At 38.4% G+C, this 15505-nt stretch overlaps 1 protein-coding gene across 2 annotated transcripts in view; it reads right to left on the bottom strand.

Annotated features, from left to right (window-relative positions):
* Positions 1-15505, bottom strand: part of ESYT1 (extended synaptotagmin 1) — a 131789-nt gene that overhangs the window by 40156 nt on the left and 76128 nt on the right. For both annotated transcript variants that reach the window (XM_089679978.1, XM_089679984.1), the window contains exons 14-18: positions 14911-15006; positions 6766-6837; positions 3463-3549; positions 3231-3380; positions 1526-1663 (exon numbers count right to left, since the gene is read on the bottom strand). In XM_089679978.1, coding sequence (XP_089536104.1) covers positions 1526-1663; positions 3231-3380; positions 3463-3549; positions 6766-6837; positions 14911-15006 — 543 coding nt within the window. The remainder of the gene's footprint in view (positions 1-1525; positions 1664-3230; positions 3381-3462; positions 3550-6765; positions 6838-14910; positions 15007-15505) is intronic.

The raw sequence follows: 15505 nt of genomic DNA, 5'->3' as shown, positions 1-15505 counted from the left end.
GTCTGTGCCTCTGTTAGGGCTCATTCACACTTGACTGTTTTTCCAACTCTTGCCAAACGCCCCTATAGCGTTTGACAAGCGTTGGTCTGGTGTTTGCGGAGCGTTTTTAACGCTCCGCAAACGCCGCATTCGCGGTTCAGCGGTGGTTGCTAGGCATTTTCCGAGCGTTAAAAATGCCCCACAAACGCCTATAATGAAGTTTGAATGGTGTTAACGCTCCGGAAACACCCCACAACCGCGTCGCAAACGGCAGCCGTGTGTTTGCGGAACGACACCATAGACTTGAATAGGAGGCTTCAACTCCTCCTGACTCGACCAGAGGCGTCCATTTTGCCGCGACGCTAACGCTCCCGTTTGAACAGCACTATGCGCTGCAATGTGCAGAATTTTCCCAGTCGTTTGGGAAACGGTAAAAACGCTTCCCAAACGCCTGTCTGCCGCTTGTTAACAAGGCTAGTGTGAACGTAGCCTTAGGAAGATTCACCCTCTCTGTTTGTCCTGTTTACCATTATCATTGAAAGTGAAAGTAAAAGCAAATCCCCAACTTTGGGTTGTCACAGAACAGTAAGAACCCTTTCACATGAAGAAAGATCTGTCTTAGGGTTGCTACTTCATCCCTTTAAACCCGAACACATATTAATTACACAGGTTCTGAGGCAGATTTAATGAAGATAAAGAACAAAGTGAGTTTAATTACTACCTTAATCAGCCCCAGAACCTGTGTAATTAATGTGTTCGGGTTTAAAGGGATGAGGTGGCAATCCCAGTCTGTCTGCCATTTTTTCAGGTGGACCTGCTCATACCCTTCCTTCATCCCTATGGATAGGTGGGTGTAATCGGACTTGTGACCTCCAATCCGATTTAGTCTGCGAAAAAAAAAGAAAACACAGAAGGGATCCATCCCCTTCCATATAGGATGATCAGATCAAAAGGCAGTCAGGTGTAAATAGACAATAGAGTCTGTTTACTCCCGGCCACCCATAGAGCAGAGCGGGCTTGGTCCATGTCCAATCTACCTAAACTGATCAGACACGGGCCTGTCATCCACTCGCTCTGCTCTGATCAGCAGAGGAACAATGGATAGATCCCCTGTTAATCTACAGGGATTATGTCCAGTGTGAAAGGGGCCTTATAGAGATGAAATTTTTCAATGGCAACAATAGTTCTGGTGACCCTGGTGACAACCAGGGATTCCCTTACTTTGGAGGTATTTTCTCACACTTTGTATTTTGGCTATGTAACAGGAAGTGAAGGGAAATCTTCACAATGGTACACAGATGATAGGGAAAAAAAACCTGGCAGGGGTTTTAACCCTCCCTTACTCTATCCAAAATAAAAAAAAAAAATGTTTTGCCTTTAGTTACACTTCTTGAGCACTAAAGACTGCAGGTATGCAGACACCATTCAACTTCCCTCAAACACCTGTATCAGCCTTGTCTTAAAGAAGCCAGAAAAATAAATTTGGCATTTGGCACCTAAAAATTAGCTGGATATTTAGCCATAGCAAATAGACATGTTGAATTACCTCTGTAGCAAAGTTCTCAGGAAGAGAGGTTTTGCTGGGTCGGGGTGGCCGGTCAACACTGGATCCAAAAGCTGCTTCTTCCAGATCGGCAGTGTCAGTTTTTGCAATCACAGATATATTTGGATCCAAATACAAAATCTAAACAGTAAAAAAGAAAAAAATACAACTTTATGCTGTTCTGCCTCTCTTGTTTTTGTTTCCCCACCAGGTTGGACATTTCTGGGTCCCCTGTGTTCGACCCAAAGACTGGTTACCTTGGACCACAGGTTTCACTGCCTTACCTGCGTATCCAATCTCTGTATATTGATATAGTTTAATTATGAAATATATGTACAAGGCTAATTTGTATTTATTTTTTAATGATAATGGCAGTCGCTCCCTCAATCTCATATGGTCCTGAGGAAGCTACAACACAAGCAAAATGCGTTGACTGTGAAAATTGGACAAGAGCATCTTGATTATATGGATGTGTTCTGTACTATCCACAGTAATGAGTATTCAAGTGCTGTACCTTTAGAGGGAATATATTATATAGAAGAGATCCCCATGTTGTTGAGGGTATACTCCATTTACTGTTAATCAACAGCTTTTTATATCATGTTTTTTAAATTTGTATAATATAATGTATTATTTTTAAGTATTTGGTTTGTCTCATGTTGTGCCACCATTTACTGTACAAGACATCTTGTGTTTGTTTATGTATGTTTGGATGTGGCACTATGAAAGCTATGATGCTATGCTATGGATAATGAGATTATCTGTGCACATGGTCAGATTGCTACATACATGTAAGGTTTATCAAACCACCTGAAGAGTGACCAATGTGTAAATACTTTCTCTAGCACCATGTAAGGTTAACACATAGCCTTTATTTTATCTTATAAAACGGAGCTAAATGAACAAATTGTTTCTTGGTCACTGGGAAAATTACTTGTGTCTTTTTGTTGGAATTATTTTGTTTCATACAGTGAAATACATCACCCAAAAAATCTCTAAGTGCTAGTACAACAGACAATGGCTTCATCCACTGCCTTAAGTAGTGTTAATGTGATAGAGGTATATCAGGCATCCTGTATGTGAAAGACAGCAAAGTGCCTACATTGCATGTGCTTGGTGAATCATTTTCCAGCATTATAAACAGGCAAGCAATAGGAGTTACCAGTTCACTGTGTTAACAACAAAATGGCACGGGGTGGACTGGTGGACTGATTTACAACAGTAATGCCTGGATGAAGACCTGAGTGGGTAGGCATATTCCCTGTCACCAACTGAAGGTTTTGCTTTCAATTTTCACTGCAGTAAGAACAGCAATGCTCTACACAATTATATAAATAAATTGGTATAGCGCTAATCCATATAACACATGAATAAACATGATAATCATTATATTTGTTTATAGATTTTATATGTATTTATGCATGTTTATTCATAAGTGTTATATAGATTAGCGCTACACCAATTTATTTATAGAATTTTGCATTCACACCTATAGGTTTAGGTTTGGGTGCTAGCAGCTTATATTAGGTTTATCACCAATACTTTTTAGAAGCGCAGGAGGATCACATTATCTGTTTTTGGTAATGCTCTACACAGCAACCTTTGTTTTATTATATACGCTGCCATGACAAAAGGGAGTTAAATAGAATATTATTGACAAACAAACAAAAGGATTCTGAATTTTACATTAGTTGTAGATTAACATTACCCTCATGACAAGCTTCATATAGATCCTGCTCCTCAACCCAGAGTTGTCCAGCTGGAACCACTGGTCTAATGTCAGGTGGTCAGCAGAAAGGATTCGGGCCAGCGGAACTGACAAAGTGCCTAGGGTTTGCTGACGATCATCATCCTTTACCTGGGAAAGAACACTCGTCTTACTGTATGCACTAGCATTAAATCCAGAAGTAAGATATCTGACCATTAATATGCTAACTGACCTGTATGTCTAGGTCCAGTGAGTTAGGATTACGTAGAAAGAAACGGAATGGCTGCTCCCATACAGGGCAGTTGGTATTGTATACAGGCTGTAAAGAAAACACATACTTTTAAAATGTGCCAATCAGAGAGAGAGAGAAAGAAAGAGAGAAAGAAACAAACAAAGAATGAAAGAAAGAATGGATTAGAGTAAATTCAGTCACAGCGTTTGGAGTCATGTCAGATAAAAAAGGATAAACTCATTTTTATCTATGCTTCTTCTGTACATAAAAATGCATAGACAACGGGTTCATTTACTAAAGGAAAACAGATTATTAACTTTGCAGGGGAAGTTTCACTTTACAAGGAAATTTTCCGCCGAGCTTAGTGAATGAGGTGATGCTCTGCTGACATCCATCATTCAACTGTGTGTTAGCAAAAATACATTTTTTATATTTTCCTTGCACGTGATTGGTTATTCTTAGCAAAGTGAAATTTCACCATATTCATCAAGCTATTTTGAAAATTCCATTGCAGCATGCCACTTCCCATTATAAAATGAACAGTCTTTAGTAAATTAGTGACAGTAAATCAACCCCCAAGTTCTTGCTGCAGGACATAATCTGACCACTGAAGGATAAATTCACCTTTTGCTACAAAAATATTAATATTTGCAGGTAAAAAAAATGTGCATTTATTATTTTTTGTTGCAAGAGCCTGTAAACCATTGCACCAGCGATCAGCAGAACTGTCAGTATATCTGCTGGCCCATACGGGATGTACGGGGGAGGGGGGGCAGGGGCTGGTCTATTCATAACATGAATATGGGTGTAACATGTAACATGTTATGAAAAGTGAACTTATCCTTTAACCACAGCTCTCACACCTGTACACCCTCTATGGTCCACAGCAATTGTTAAATTTCTGATTCAGGCCCGTTTATTTGGCAATAACTTTGTCATTACTTAAGGTAACAAAGTAATAATTACTGTATATAATTTTTTTTAAGATAAACAAGCTTTTCATTTTCTGATACAATTTTGCAAAAAAATATTTTATTGTTTTTTACAATTTGTAGACAAAACGTAACAAAACTAAAACACTTTTTTTTATAGTTTTAGGCCTAATGTACACTGGACATTTTTGTAGCTGATTCTAAGGGTGTTTTTTCCTACCTCTAAAATCCCCTGCATGTTAGCCCATGAACACATAGGCTTTTAGCAGCATTTAGTGGCAGGAGCTTTTAGAGGCAGTAAAAAATCCACTGCCAGTGCATCCAGGAGCAGCATAGTTTTTGAAAAAAAAAAACGCTTGATGCTGCTAAATGCATCTAAACGCACCTAAATGCTAGGCATGTTTAGCACTTGAGTATTTACTCATTTTAATAGCCAGAATAAATTATTATTCTGGGCAATTAAATGAATTAATGTCCAAGCTCCTGACGCCTGTAAACGTGCACAAAACCTTGTAAAAGCTTTAGACACTTTTACAAGTGTCAGGCTTTTTTTCTGTCAAAATGCTGATGCCAGGAGGAAAGCCTTCTAGGAGAGTCTGCAAAACATCCTGTGTGCATAGGGCCTAAAAAATATTTATTGTTACAGTAGATAAAAGTATAAATGTTATTCTCTAATTTGTCTTAAAATGACAATGTAATTATGATTCTGACACAAAGCAGTGCAAAGTTACTTACAAAATAAAAGTTCTTGTTTGCTTATTAAAATTTTAATTTAATTTAAAAAAAAAAAAAAATGTCTAAAACAAGTAAAAATGGAAAAAAATGTATAAATAAATACATTTATTTTTAGTTAAAATATTTTTTATTGAAATTTTACTCTAGTTAACCCTTTATACATTTAGTTTACCCTAAGCTGTCTATATTAAAGTGGAGCTCCACCCAAAAGGGGAAATTCCACTTTAAGCCTTTGTCCCCCAATCCCTATTAAGGATTGGCACCTCTGGGGAGAGGGGGGGAGTGGGTACCCGAATTTGACAGGTACCCGCTCCCACTTCCGCTGCGATCGCCTAGGCGATCGGAAGCGAAGTTGTCATCCCCCTCTCTCTCCCCATAGTCTTCTGGGACACGTGACAGGTCCAGAAGACTACGGGTCCATTCACAAAGCGCAGCCCTTCTTGCGCATGCGCAATGGGCACCGCCTGTGAAGCTGCAAGCTGTCACATCCCGGTTCCCACACTAAAAATGCTGGCACAGGGGAGAAAAGATGGCCGGTGAAAGCAGCCGTGTTGAGGACACCGCTGGCCCGAGGGACAGGTAAGTGTCTATATTTTCTATAGCTACAGTTTTTGTAGCTGCTGAATTTTTTTCAGCTGGAACTCCGCTTTAACTCCTCCTTCCCATTCTCAATGTAACTATAATTTTACTGCCATTTTTGTCTATTTCTCTTTTATTAACCATTAATAGTAAAACAGTTTTTTGACTTGTCAGGTTGCTTTAACTGACAACAAATGCAGACTGAAGCTCATCCCCTTAGTCTGCTGATGAATGAAATATATTAAATACAAAAGTACCGGATCCTAATAGAAAATCACTGGCTGCTTGTTATCATCTATGTGTATTTCTGATAACGCAAGCCCTTTCCTGCAAAGTAATTTGCACAATGTAATGTATCCGGGTACGTCTGTTGATTTCATTTTTGTTATTTGTTTTCTTTTTTTTTTGTCTCATTATGCTCTGTACCTGTATTGTAAACTCCAATAAACTCTCTGATTACAAAAAAAAACCCAAAAAAGAAAAGTACCACTTACTTAACTTACTGTTACCTTATATCACTCAGAACAGAGTTGATAAAGGTGTCACACAGTTCATTCAACAGCACCAGTGGCAGCAGCAGCTTCTACAGCTGCTGTACTTACACAGGAACTCCTGTCTTTCATTTTGGGTGCTGGAAATTTCCTGCAAGTGTGAGCGGGGGATAGCACTGGAGCTGAAGGACTGGGCGTACCACACATGTAGAGAATGTAGAGTTGTTTTATACATATTTAAGTTTTCTATTATAGTCAGTACTGAAAAAATAAATTATATATTTTTCAGATAGTTATAATATTGTATATTAAAGTTTTGCAGTCTCCTATCCCACCTACAGACAAAGCTAAAGTTTTCTTTTCACATATTGTGCAATTTCAGCCCTCAGGCGAGCTGTAGGGAAACTTGTTTGCAGAACTCCAATGAATCACCATAGCAATGACTCATCCCGTATTAGATTGCCCATTTTAGGTTTAAAAAAAGCATGAAATAAAACCTTCATAGAATTAAGAAGAATAAATGGGAAATTACACAAACTTCACATACCACTCTGCCCATCACTCACCCTGCTCTCCTGGGTCACATCTTGTATGGAAATCTGCACCACGGGGTTTGGTTGCTTTAATGACTTCTTAAGCTATAGATAGGAAGAAGAAATTATAACAATATAATGTGCTGTCTGAACAAATGTACAGTAGAATTTGAGTGGGGAGATTACTACAGTCAGTACAGGATCGAAAACTTGACAAAATAGACAGATAACACTCATGGTGGGTTAAAACAAAAAAAGTTTTATATATATATATATATATATATATATATATATATATATATATATATATATATACACACATATATATACATATATACACGCATACATATATAATATGATATACTGTATGTTGCATTTGATTAGCAGATCTTTTATATTGAGTAGTTATCTATAAGACATGCCCATCTCTGGCCTGCTTGGAGACTACAGATGGCCACATAAACAGATATGCCATTAAGGGTTGTCATTGACTGGTCCAACAGCTACAAATGATCCAATTCAAACACTGACTGTGAAGAATAGGAGAGTTGCAATAGCACAGTTAGTCATTACAAGCTTCTATTCCTGTAAAGTCAGAGGAATTCATTATTCCATGCAGGCATTTTCCAGCATACTGAAAAATCTAAGAGCAGAGGATTGTACTGTGAAGAATAGGGAACAAGACTCTGCAGTTGTGACACATTTTTCTTCTGGTCGAGTGGGGTATGCAGCAGCTAGTTTTGGCAGCACTTTTGAGAACTGAAAGGTGCCTCATCACCCTGTTATTATTAGCACACCATCTACTTAATAATGCCTAGCCCAAGAGCTGCCATATATGGTTTGATAATTACAAGAAATGCTCCAAATTGTGAGCATCCTTAGTGATTATCAGACTGCCTCTGAACTGTAAATGGGAGACCGCAAATTCTAGGGTAGCTGAGCGAGCTTGTGAGTGATAAACCCCATAACATTTCCAAAATTTTCTCCATTCTTACCAATAACACCACAAAGTTAGTAATTCAGTCCCCTGTTATCTCTCACCTGATTATTGCAACTTCCCCTCTCCTACCTTTAAGCAAGATATCCCCCATTAAAGTATAACTAAAAGCAAAACTTTTTTTAGTTTTGAATAGAGTGGAGAGGGATTTGAACACCCACCAGTTTTTTATTGCTGTCTGTGTCCCGTTAGTGAGAATCACCTTCTCTATTTAACAAACCACACATAATTAAATTTTCTTTCCTGTAACCATGGGCTGCAGGAAAGAAAATTGCTTGATTCCCTAACAACACAGTCAGTGTTGATGGGAAAAACCCCACAGAGTTATTGTGTTCTACTAGAAGGGAACCTTCCCTGCTTGCAGAACACAGTAATAACTGTTGGCGGATATTGCTGCCAGCAGTAATCGCACACAAAGAATCCGACAGACTGGATGTACTGAAGTTGATTGATGGATTGACTTCAGTACAACCAGCCTGCCCATTCATGGATTAAATCTCAGTCAGTCCCTGCTGAACTGCCTGAGATTCATTCCATCTATGGCCAGCTTAAATCATGTTTACTGTTCTCACCAAAAGCGAAAGGAAAATCACCAATATTGAGTTGTCCCCAGAACAGGAAAAGTGGGGATATCTTCCAATGCGGACACTAGTTCTGGTGACAACCAAGGATTCCCTCTCTTTAAAAGGAATTCCTGTCACTTCCTGAACTGAAATCTTCCCAATAGGACACAAATAACAGTAAAAAAAAAAAAAGGTTATAACCCTCCCTTACACCATACAAAATGGAAAAAAACAAAAAACGTTTTGCCTATAGGTCTACATTACGTGCATCATGAATGCTTCCTCCAGGCAGCCACCTTAGCAACCATTCACCCCTCTCTGCTACTCCGTTCATTGATTTACGATCACCCAACGAATAAAATTCAAAATACACAACAACAATACACTAAGTCGTCCACAACTCTGCCCTGAGCTACATCACCAACCTCATCTCAAGATATCACCCAAACTGTCCTCTTCGCTCCTCCGAAGACTTCCTGCTCATTAACTCCCTCACCACCACCTCTAGAGCCTCTCACTTCCTCTGGAACTCCCTACCCCAATCTCTCCATCTATCTGCTACTTTGTCCACATTTTGGAGATCCTTGAAATTTGTCTCTCAGTGAAGCCTATTCAGCCTCCACCTAATAACTAAACTGTTATTTCGGACATTGGCTCAATCCTCAGTTATTACCTTTTGTATCGCTGTCCCTTCCTTTTAGATTGTAAGCTCTGACGAACAGGGCCCTCCTAACCTCCTTTATTGATTTATGTTGTGACTACTATCTCCCTTATTTTGTAAAACACTGCACAACCTTGGCCCTATATAAATCACGTATTGTAAAAATACTAATACATAAAACTTGTTGGAGAAGAGTGAAGGATCAAAAGTATCAAAGTGTGTGCACCATTATTGGCTTGGGGTGATGATCACAGCTTCAAAATGTGTCATATTCAAACTGCACAATTAACCTTTTACTGTTATTTGCATGTAGCTTTTTAATCTGTGATTTTATTTACAAAAATGTCTAAGAATGACAGTTTTAACACAAAGGGCCCTTTCACACAGGGCAGACTCCATTATGATCAGCAGGGGATCTGTCAGCTGATCCTCTGCTGATCAAAGCAGAGCGGGCGAATGATAGATCCACATCCGCTCAGTTTATGCAGAGTGGACACGGACAGAGTACGCTCTGCTTTATGGGTGGCTAGGTGTAAACAGACTCTGCTGTTTGTTTACACCTGACTGCCCTCCAATCTGATTTGCCTATACAAATGGGTTAGGATCCTCTTCCGTTTCTTTTTAAAGGACTGGATTGGATTGGAAGTAGGCAGGTATAAGTGGACACAAGTCCGTTTACACTTGTCGGTCCATAGGGGTGAATGAAAGGTCCGAGTTTCTTTGTATTTAAAAATATAAAGCCTATGATAATGCCTAACATGCCGGGAGTTAACTGAAGCACAGCACAAACCTATTGGAACAAGTAAATGCAGACACAGCTAGGACACCCAGATTAAACACTGTTAATATTTGTTCCACATGTCTATAATGCTCATGTTTAACATAATATACATTTTTCCTGATCAGCCATGGCTAAAAAAGATACACTTTATAAAAATAAAATCTTTTGAAGTTTATGATTGTTTTAATTGCAATTCCACATATACTACTTAACCGCTTTCCATCCTGAGGATTTACCCCCCTTCCTGACCAGGCCTCTTTTTGCTATTCAGCGCTGCACTATTTCAACTGGTAACTGCACAGTCATGCAATGCTGTACCCAAACAAAATTTACTTCCTTTTTTTCACACAAATAAAGCTTTCTTTTGGTGGTATTTGATCACCTGTGTGCTTTTTATTTTTTCAACTATAAACAAAAAAAGACTGAAATTTTTGAGAAAAAAAAAACAATATTTTCTCATTTCTGTCATAAAAAATATCCAAAAAACTCAAATTGTGTCATAAATTTAGGCCAAAATGTATTCTGCTGCATGTTTTTGGTAAAATGAAAATCCCAATAAGTGTATATTTATTGCTTTGTGTGAAAGTTATAGCATCTACAAACTATGGTATAGATAATGGAATTTACACAGCTTTTACTTTCTGACTGCCTATTACATTTCTTTAGGTGCTAAAATACCAGGACAGTACAAACACCCCCAAATGACCCCTTTGCAGAAAGTAGACACCCTAAGCTATCTGCTGAGAGGTATATTGAGTCCATGGAAGAATCATTTTTTTCCACGAGTTTTTAGAAAATGACAAAAACATTTTTTTTTTACACAAAGTTTCAACTTAAATGATATATTTCTCACACAAGCCATGGGTATATGTGGGATTACACCCCAAAATACATGCTGCTACTTCTGCTGAGTATGGGGATACCACATGTGTGAGACTTTTTTTGGAGCCTAGCTACATATAGGAGCCTGAAATCCAATGACCACTTTGAAAGCCTTAAGGTGTGTAACTTCCTCATTTCACTTCCTCATTACCTATCACAGTTTCGGAGGCCCAGAAATGCCAGGATAGCACCAAACCCCTCCAAATGACCCCTTTTTGGAAAGTAGACACCCTAAGGAATTTAAAAAGGAGGCATGGTGAGTATTTTGCAGATCTCATTTTTTCTCACAAGGTTTTGAAATATAAAAAAAGAAAAGAAAAATTTTTTTTTGTTTTCTTTCTTCATTTTTCAAAAACTTGTGGCAACAAATGAGATCTGAAAAATACTCACCATGCTTCCTATCAAATTCCTTGGGGTGTCTACTTTCCAAAAAGGGGTCATTTGGGTGGGTTTGGTGCTATCCTGGCATTTCAGGGCCTCCAAAACTGTGATAGGTAGTCAGGAAGTGTAATGAGGAAATAAAGCCCTTTAAAAGCCTGAAGGTGCTTACTGGATTTTGGGGTCCTGTATGAGGCTAGGCTGCCAAAAAGTCTCCCACATATGGTATCCCCATATTTGTGAGAAGTAGTAGAATGTATTTTGGGGAGTAATTCCACATATTCCCATGGCATGTGTGAGCAATAAATCATTTTAAGTGACAATTTTATGTAAAAAAATATATATATTTTTTTGTCATTTTCAAAAAACTTGTGGTAAAAAAATAAATTCTTCTATTGACTCAACATGCTTCTCAGCAAATAGTTTGGTTTGTCTACTTTTCAAAAAGGGGTTGCTTTAGGGGGTGGGGGCATTTTATTCCCAGCATTAGAAGTTTATGCCACACATCACTCACTCTTCTAACCACCTGAAGACCAAGCCTTTTCTGACACTTTTTGTTCACATGACAAAAATCAGTATTTTTTGCTAAGAAATTACTTTGAACCCCCAAACATTATATATTCTATTAAAGCAGACACCCTAGTGAATAAAATGGTGGGTGCTGCAATTTTTTATGTCCCATAGTACTCTCGCAGTGATTTTTCAAACGCAAGTTTTTTTTAAAAAATACACTTTTTTTTACTTTTAATGCACAAAAACACAATATATTGGCCAATTATTTGGTAAAGTATAAAAGAAGTAAATAGATACCAACCTCGGAAACCAAATAGATGCTGAGTAAATAGATACCAAACATAACATGCTTTAAAACTGCACATGCCCCGTGCAATGGCTATAAACTGCATACATTTTTAATATTCATAGGCAACGCTTTAAAAGCCTTTACAAGCTACCATTTTAGATTTACAGAGAAGGTCTAGTGCTAGAATTACTGCCCTTGATCAGATGTTCGCGGCAATACCTCACATGCATGGCGCAACCGCTGTGTACATACCGTCACAGGATCAACGCTCGCACACTCAGGTGTGCGCGCGTGGGGGGCGAGGGTGCTGCTTTTTTTTTTTTAAAGCTATTTTGATTTTTTTTATTATTTTTACACTGTCCCATTCATTTTTATTTTTTTTATCACTTTTAATGCTATCACAGGGAATGCAAATATGCCCTATAACTTCAATGGGCATTGTCATATATTTCTTTTATTTTTAATCTGAGGGTCTATCAGACTCTAGATATCTCCTCTGCCCTTACATTATCTAATCTCACCAAGATCGGTGTGATCAGATGCTTTCCCAATTTACAAATGGTGCTGTTTATATCCTGCGAAACTGAAGTGATGAAATGCTTGTAGCTTCCGATTTCTTAGACTATAGAGATGATTGTCACCATTCTGGTCTCCAATCAGCTGTATGGACAGCTGACAGAAACACCGGCTGCATTCTCAGGTTCCCCGATGGCACAGGACTGCCCGAGAAGGCCGTGGAAGGTAGCGGAAGAGGGGGGGCATCTTCTCCCGCTGCTTGTAAAAGCAATCCTGCAGCTAATTAGCCACTAGGATTGCTTTTATTATTATTATACAGGATTTATATAGCGCCAACAGTTTGCTCAGCGCTTTACAATATAACGGGAGACAATACAGCAACAATACAGTTTAATACAAGAGGGAAAAGAGGGCCCTGCTCCTTGGAGCTTACAATCTAGGAGGGAGGGGCTAGTGGTACAAAAGGTAGTAACTGTGGGAGATGGACTGGTTGGAAGAGTAGAAGATTCCATTATTAGCTGAGGGCAGGATAGGCTTCCCTGAAGAGTTAGGTTTTCAGAGATCGCCTAAAAGTGAGCAGAGTAGGCGATAGTCTGATAAATTGGGGTAGAGAGTTCCAGAGGATGGGGGAAGCTCTGGAGAAGTCCTGGAGACGAGCATGGGAGGAGGAGACAAGGGAGCTAGAGAGTAGCATCATCCTGGTATAACCGCTCAAAGTCCAGTGATGTATCAGTACGTCGCTGGTCCTTGTTGGGTGTATATGCTATGTTCCTTTTTTTTTTATGTGGGCTGAATGAAAAAAAGAGAAGAAAAAGTGTGTGGTATGTCCACCGTTAGAATATACTGCCCCGCATCCACCTACCTCTAATGTGCCAAAAAATATTATAAAATACATATGCCGAAGCATAGGGGCCATCCACCCACTGGCCACCCCAGGCCCCCATGCTTTGGCATATATGCTCTTTTTTTAACTGCGGATTAAAAATCTCATCCTAGATTGTAAACTCGAAAGAGTAGGGCCCTCAATCCCCTCATGTTTTGCATTGTATTGGTATTGTTCTGTCACATGTTCTGTTCCCCTCTGTAATGTACAGCGCTGAGCGAACTATTGGCGCTTTATAAATACTGTATAATAATAATAATAATCCAACAGCGCTGCCCACACTGACTTATGTATATTCTGAGAGCAAGACCCTGCTGTTGTCAGAATAAACCAGTAGGTGCTCCAGTTGAATGACATCCTCATTTCTCAAGCAGGATTTTTTCCCCTTTCTAAGATGGGCATTTACAAGCCATTGGGGGAAGCCCCCCGGCGATTATGTTGCACGGTGCCACATGCGCCAATTCCAAGATTGTACAAATGTCTAAATAGTGGCGTGCTTGAATAAAAATTGTCTATGTATACGTGGTACCCCATATGGAAAAAAGGATGACACCCTGTGCTAAACTTGATCTCTTCTACAGGCTTAGCAGTAGAAATGTTTGTATCCATATGGGATGAACACTAGATATACATTTGTTATACCTTACTGCATTATTGACTATTTGAAGTAAGAATGGTCTCTACTAGCAGATTCTTGCTTACCTGATCTATAGTGGCCGGGCTGTTTTGGTATGCTGTACTCATACCATTTCTTGCTTTGACTTCATTCATGCTATTGTATGTGAAAGACTACTACTGCACCATGTGAGTAGTCATATCTTAGACTTTATGTCTTTTTTTTCTGTATTTATTTTATTTTTGTTTAGTTTGTTTGGTTTTGTTGAATGTAAAGTGATAAAATCTTCAATAAAAAGTTATTTGGAAAAAAAAAAGTTTTTTATGTTGATGCAGGGAACGCATTAAGGTAAAGAACCTTTTACCTCTACAACCATTTTAATGGTTTACATAGCTATTGTTCCAAAAGGGGCCAACATGAAGTGATCTATCAGGACCTAATTTTCTGACGAAAGTTCCACTTTAAATATTTGGGACATTGCAAGATAAATTCACATGAAAGGTAGATTATTCAAGTGGATGTAGATCAAGATCTAATAGAAAAAGTTGTGGCCAGCTCATGCAGAATCTGTGGAATGCCAGGAATGCCAAGAATAGAATTTGTATGGCAGCAGAAGATCTAGAAGTGGCTCCGGTGACCTACTGTAGTGAATAGTGCCCACAGAATGAATAAAACAAGACAGATGACACAAAAACCATAACTGGCAAGATTTTGGGTTGCTTAGTCATTCATCTTAAAGTATGATAAAATATTTCTGAATACCATCACATTTGTTATAACCACCCTGCAGCTTTAGAACAGACGGTGGGGCTGATTTATAGACACTGGAACAAAACACTAGAGCAAATGATAAACTGTCAGCCACAATGACCAGATTTCTTGTATCAAATTCCCAGAGAATGAGAGCTGAAACATGATATATTCCTCTTTTGTTCCAACTTTCTTAAATCGATCCCTAGAAGTCATTGGCAATATATGAAAGTATAGACACTACAATCATATCTTGTAGAACTGAGAGAAGAAGTAAAATGTACTAAATCATGTATATTTCTTATCAGTAACACAAGTAAAAGTGGATTCTGCCTAGATAGGTACTTACAGGTAGGTCATCTGCCCGATCCAAGTAGACAATAAGAATAGCAGAAGATGGTTCATCATTTGCCTTTGAAGATATAGTTTTATTCAAATTTATCATCTGAAACGTAAATAATGAACATAATAAGGTAAGGAAGGACTGCATTTAGTCACAACACAGTATTTTTAAAAATTGAAGTTCTCTTTGTCCTAGCACTAGTGAGCCTAGTGAAAATATTGGCTAGCACACTTGCCCATGTCCTCTGTGTATACACTGGAATATTCCCTCAAAACACTCAAGCTAATTCATTATAGGAGTTGAAAATCTTCATTCAAAAATTGTGTGAATATTCACTTCATTTATCCAATTATGATAACAGCATCTGCACAAGACTGAGTATCCAAACTGAACAGGAATTTGCTTTTCAAAATTAAAAATGTGTGAATATTCACTTCATTTATCCAATCATGATAAAAGCATCAGCACATGACTGGGTATTCAAACTTAACAGGAATTTGCATTCAATTCTTTAAATATTTTTGTTGTTTTACTAAGTATTAGTGTATCTTATGTGTCGCTTGATTGCTTTACCTTGTAATGATGGGTTCACATGTTGTGG

This window comes from Staurois parvus, unplaced genomic scaffold (assembly GCF_062004578.1).
Source record: "Staurois parvus isolate SC_StPar_1 unplaced genomic scaffold, SC_StPar_1.0 ptg000017l, whole genome shotgun sequence".
NCBI lineage: Eukaryota > Metazoa > Chordata > Amphibia > Anura > Ranidae > Staurois > Staurois parvus.
This window is presented reverse-complemented; position numbering and strand designations above follow the sequence as displayed.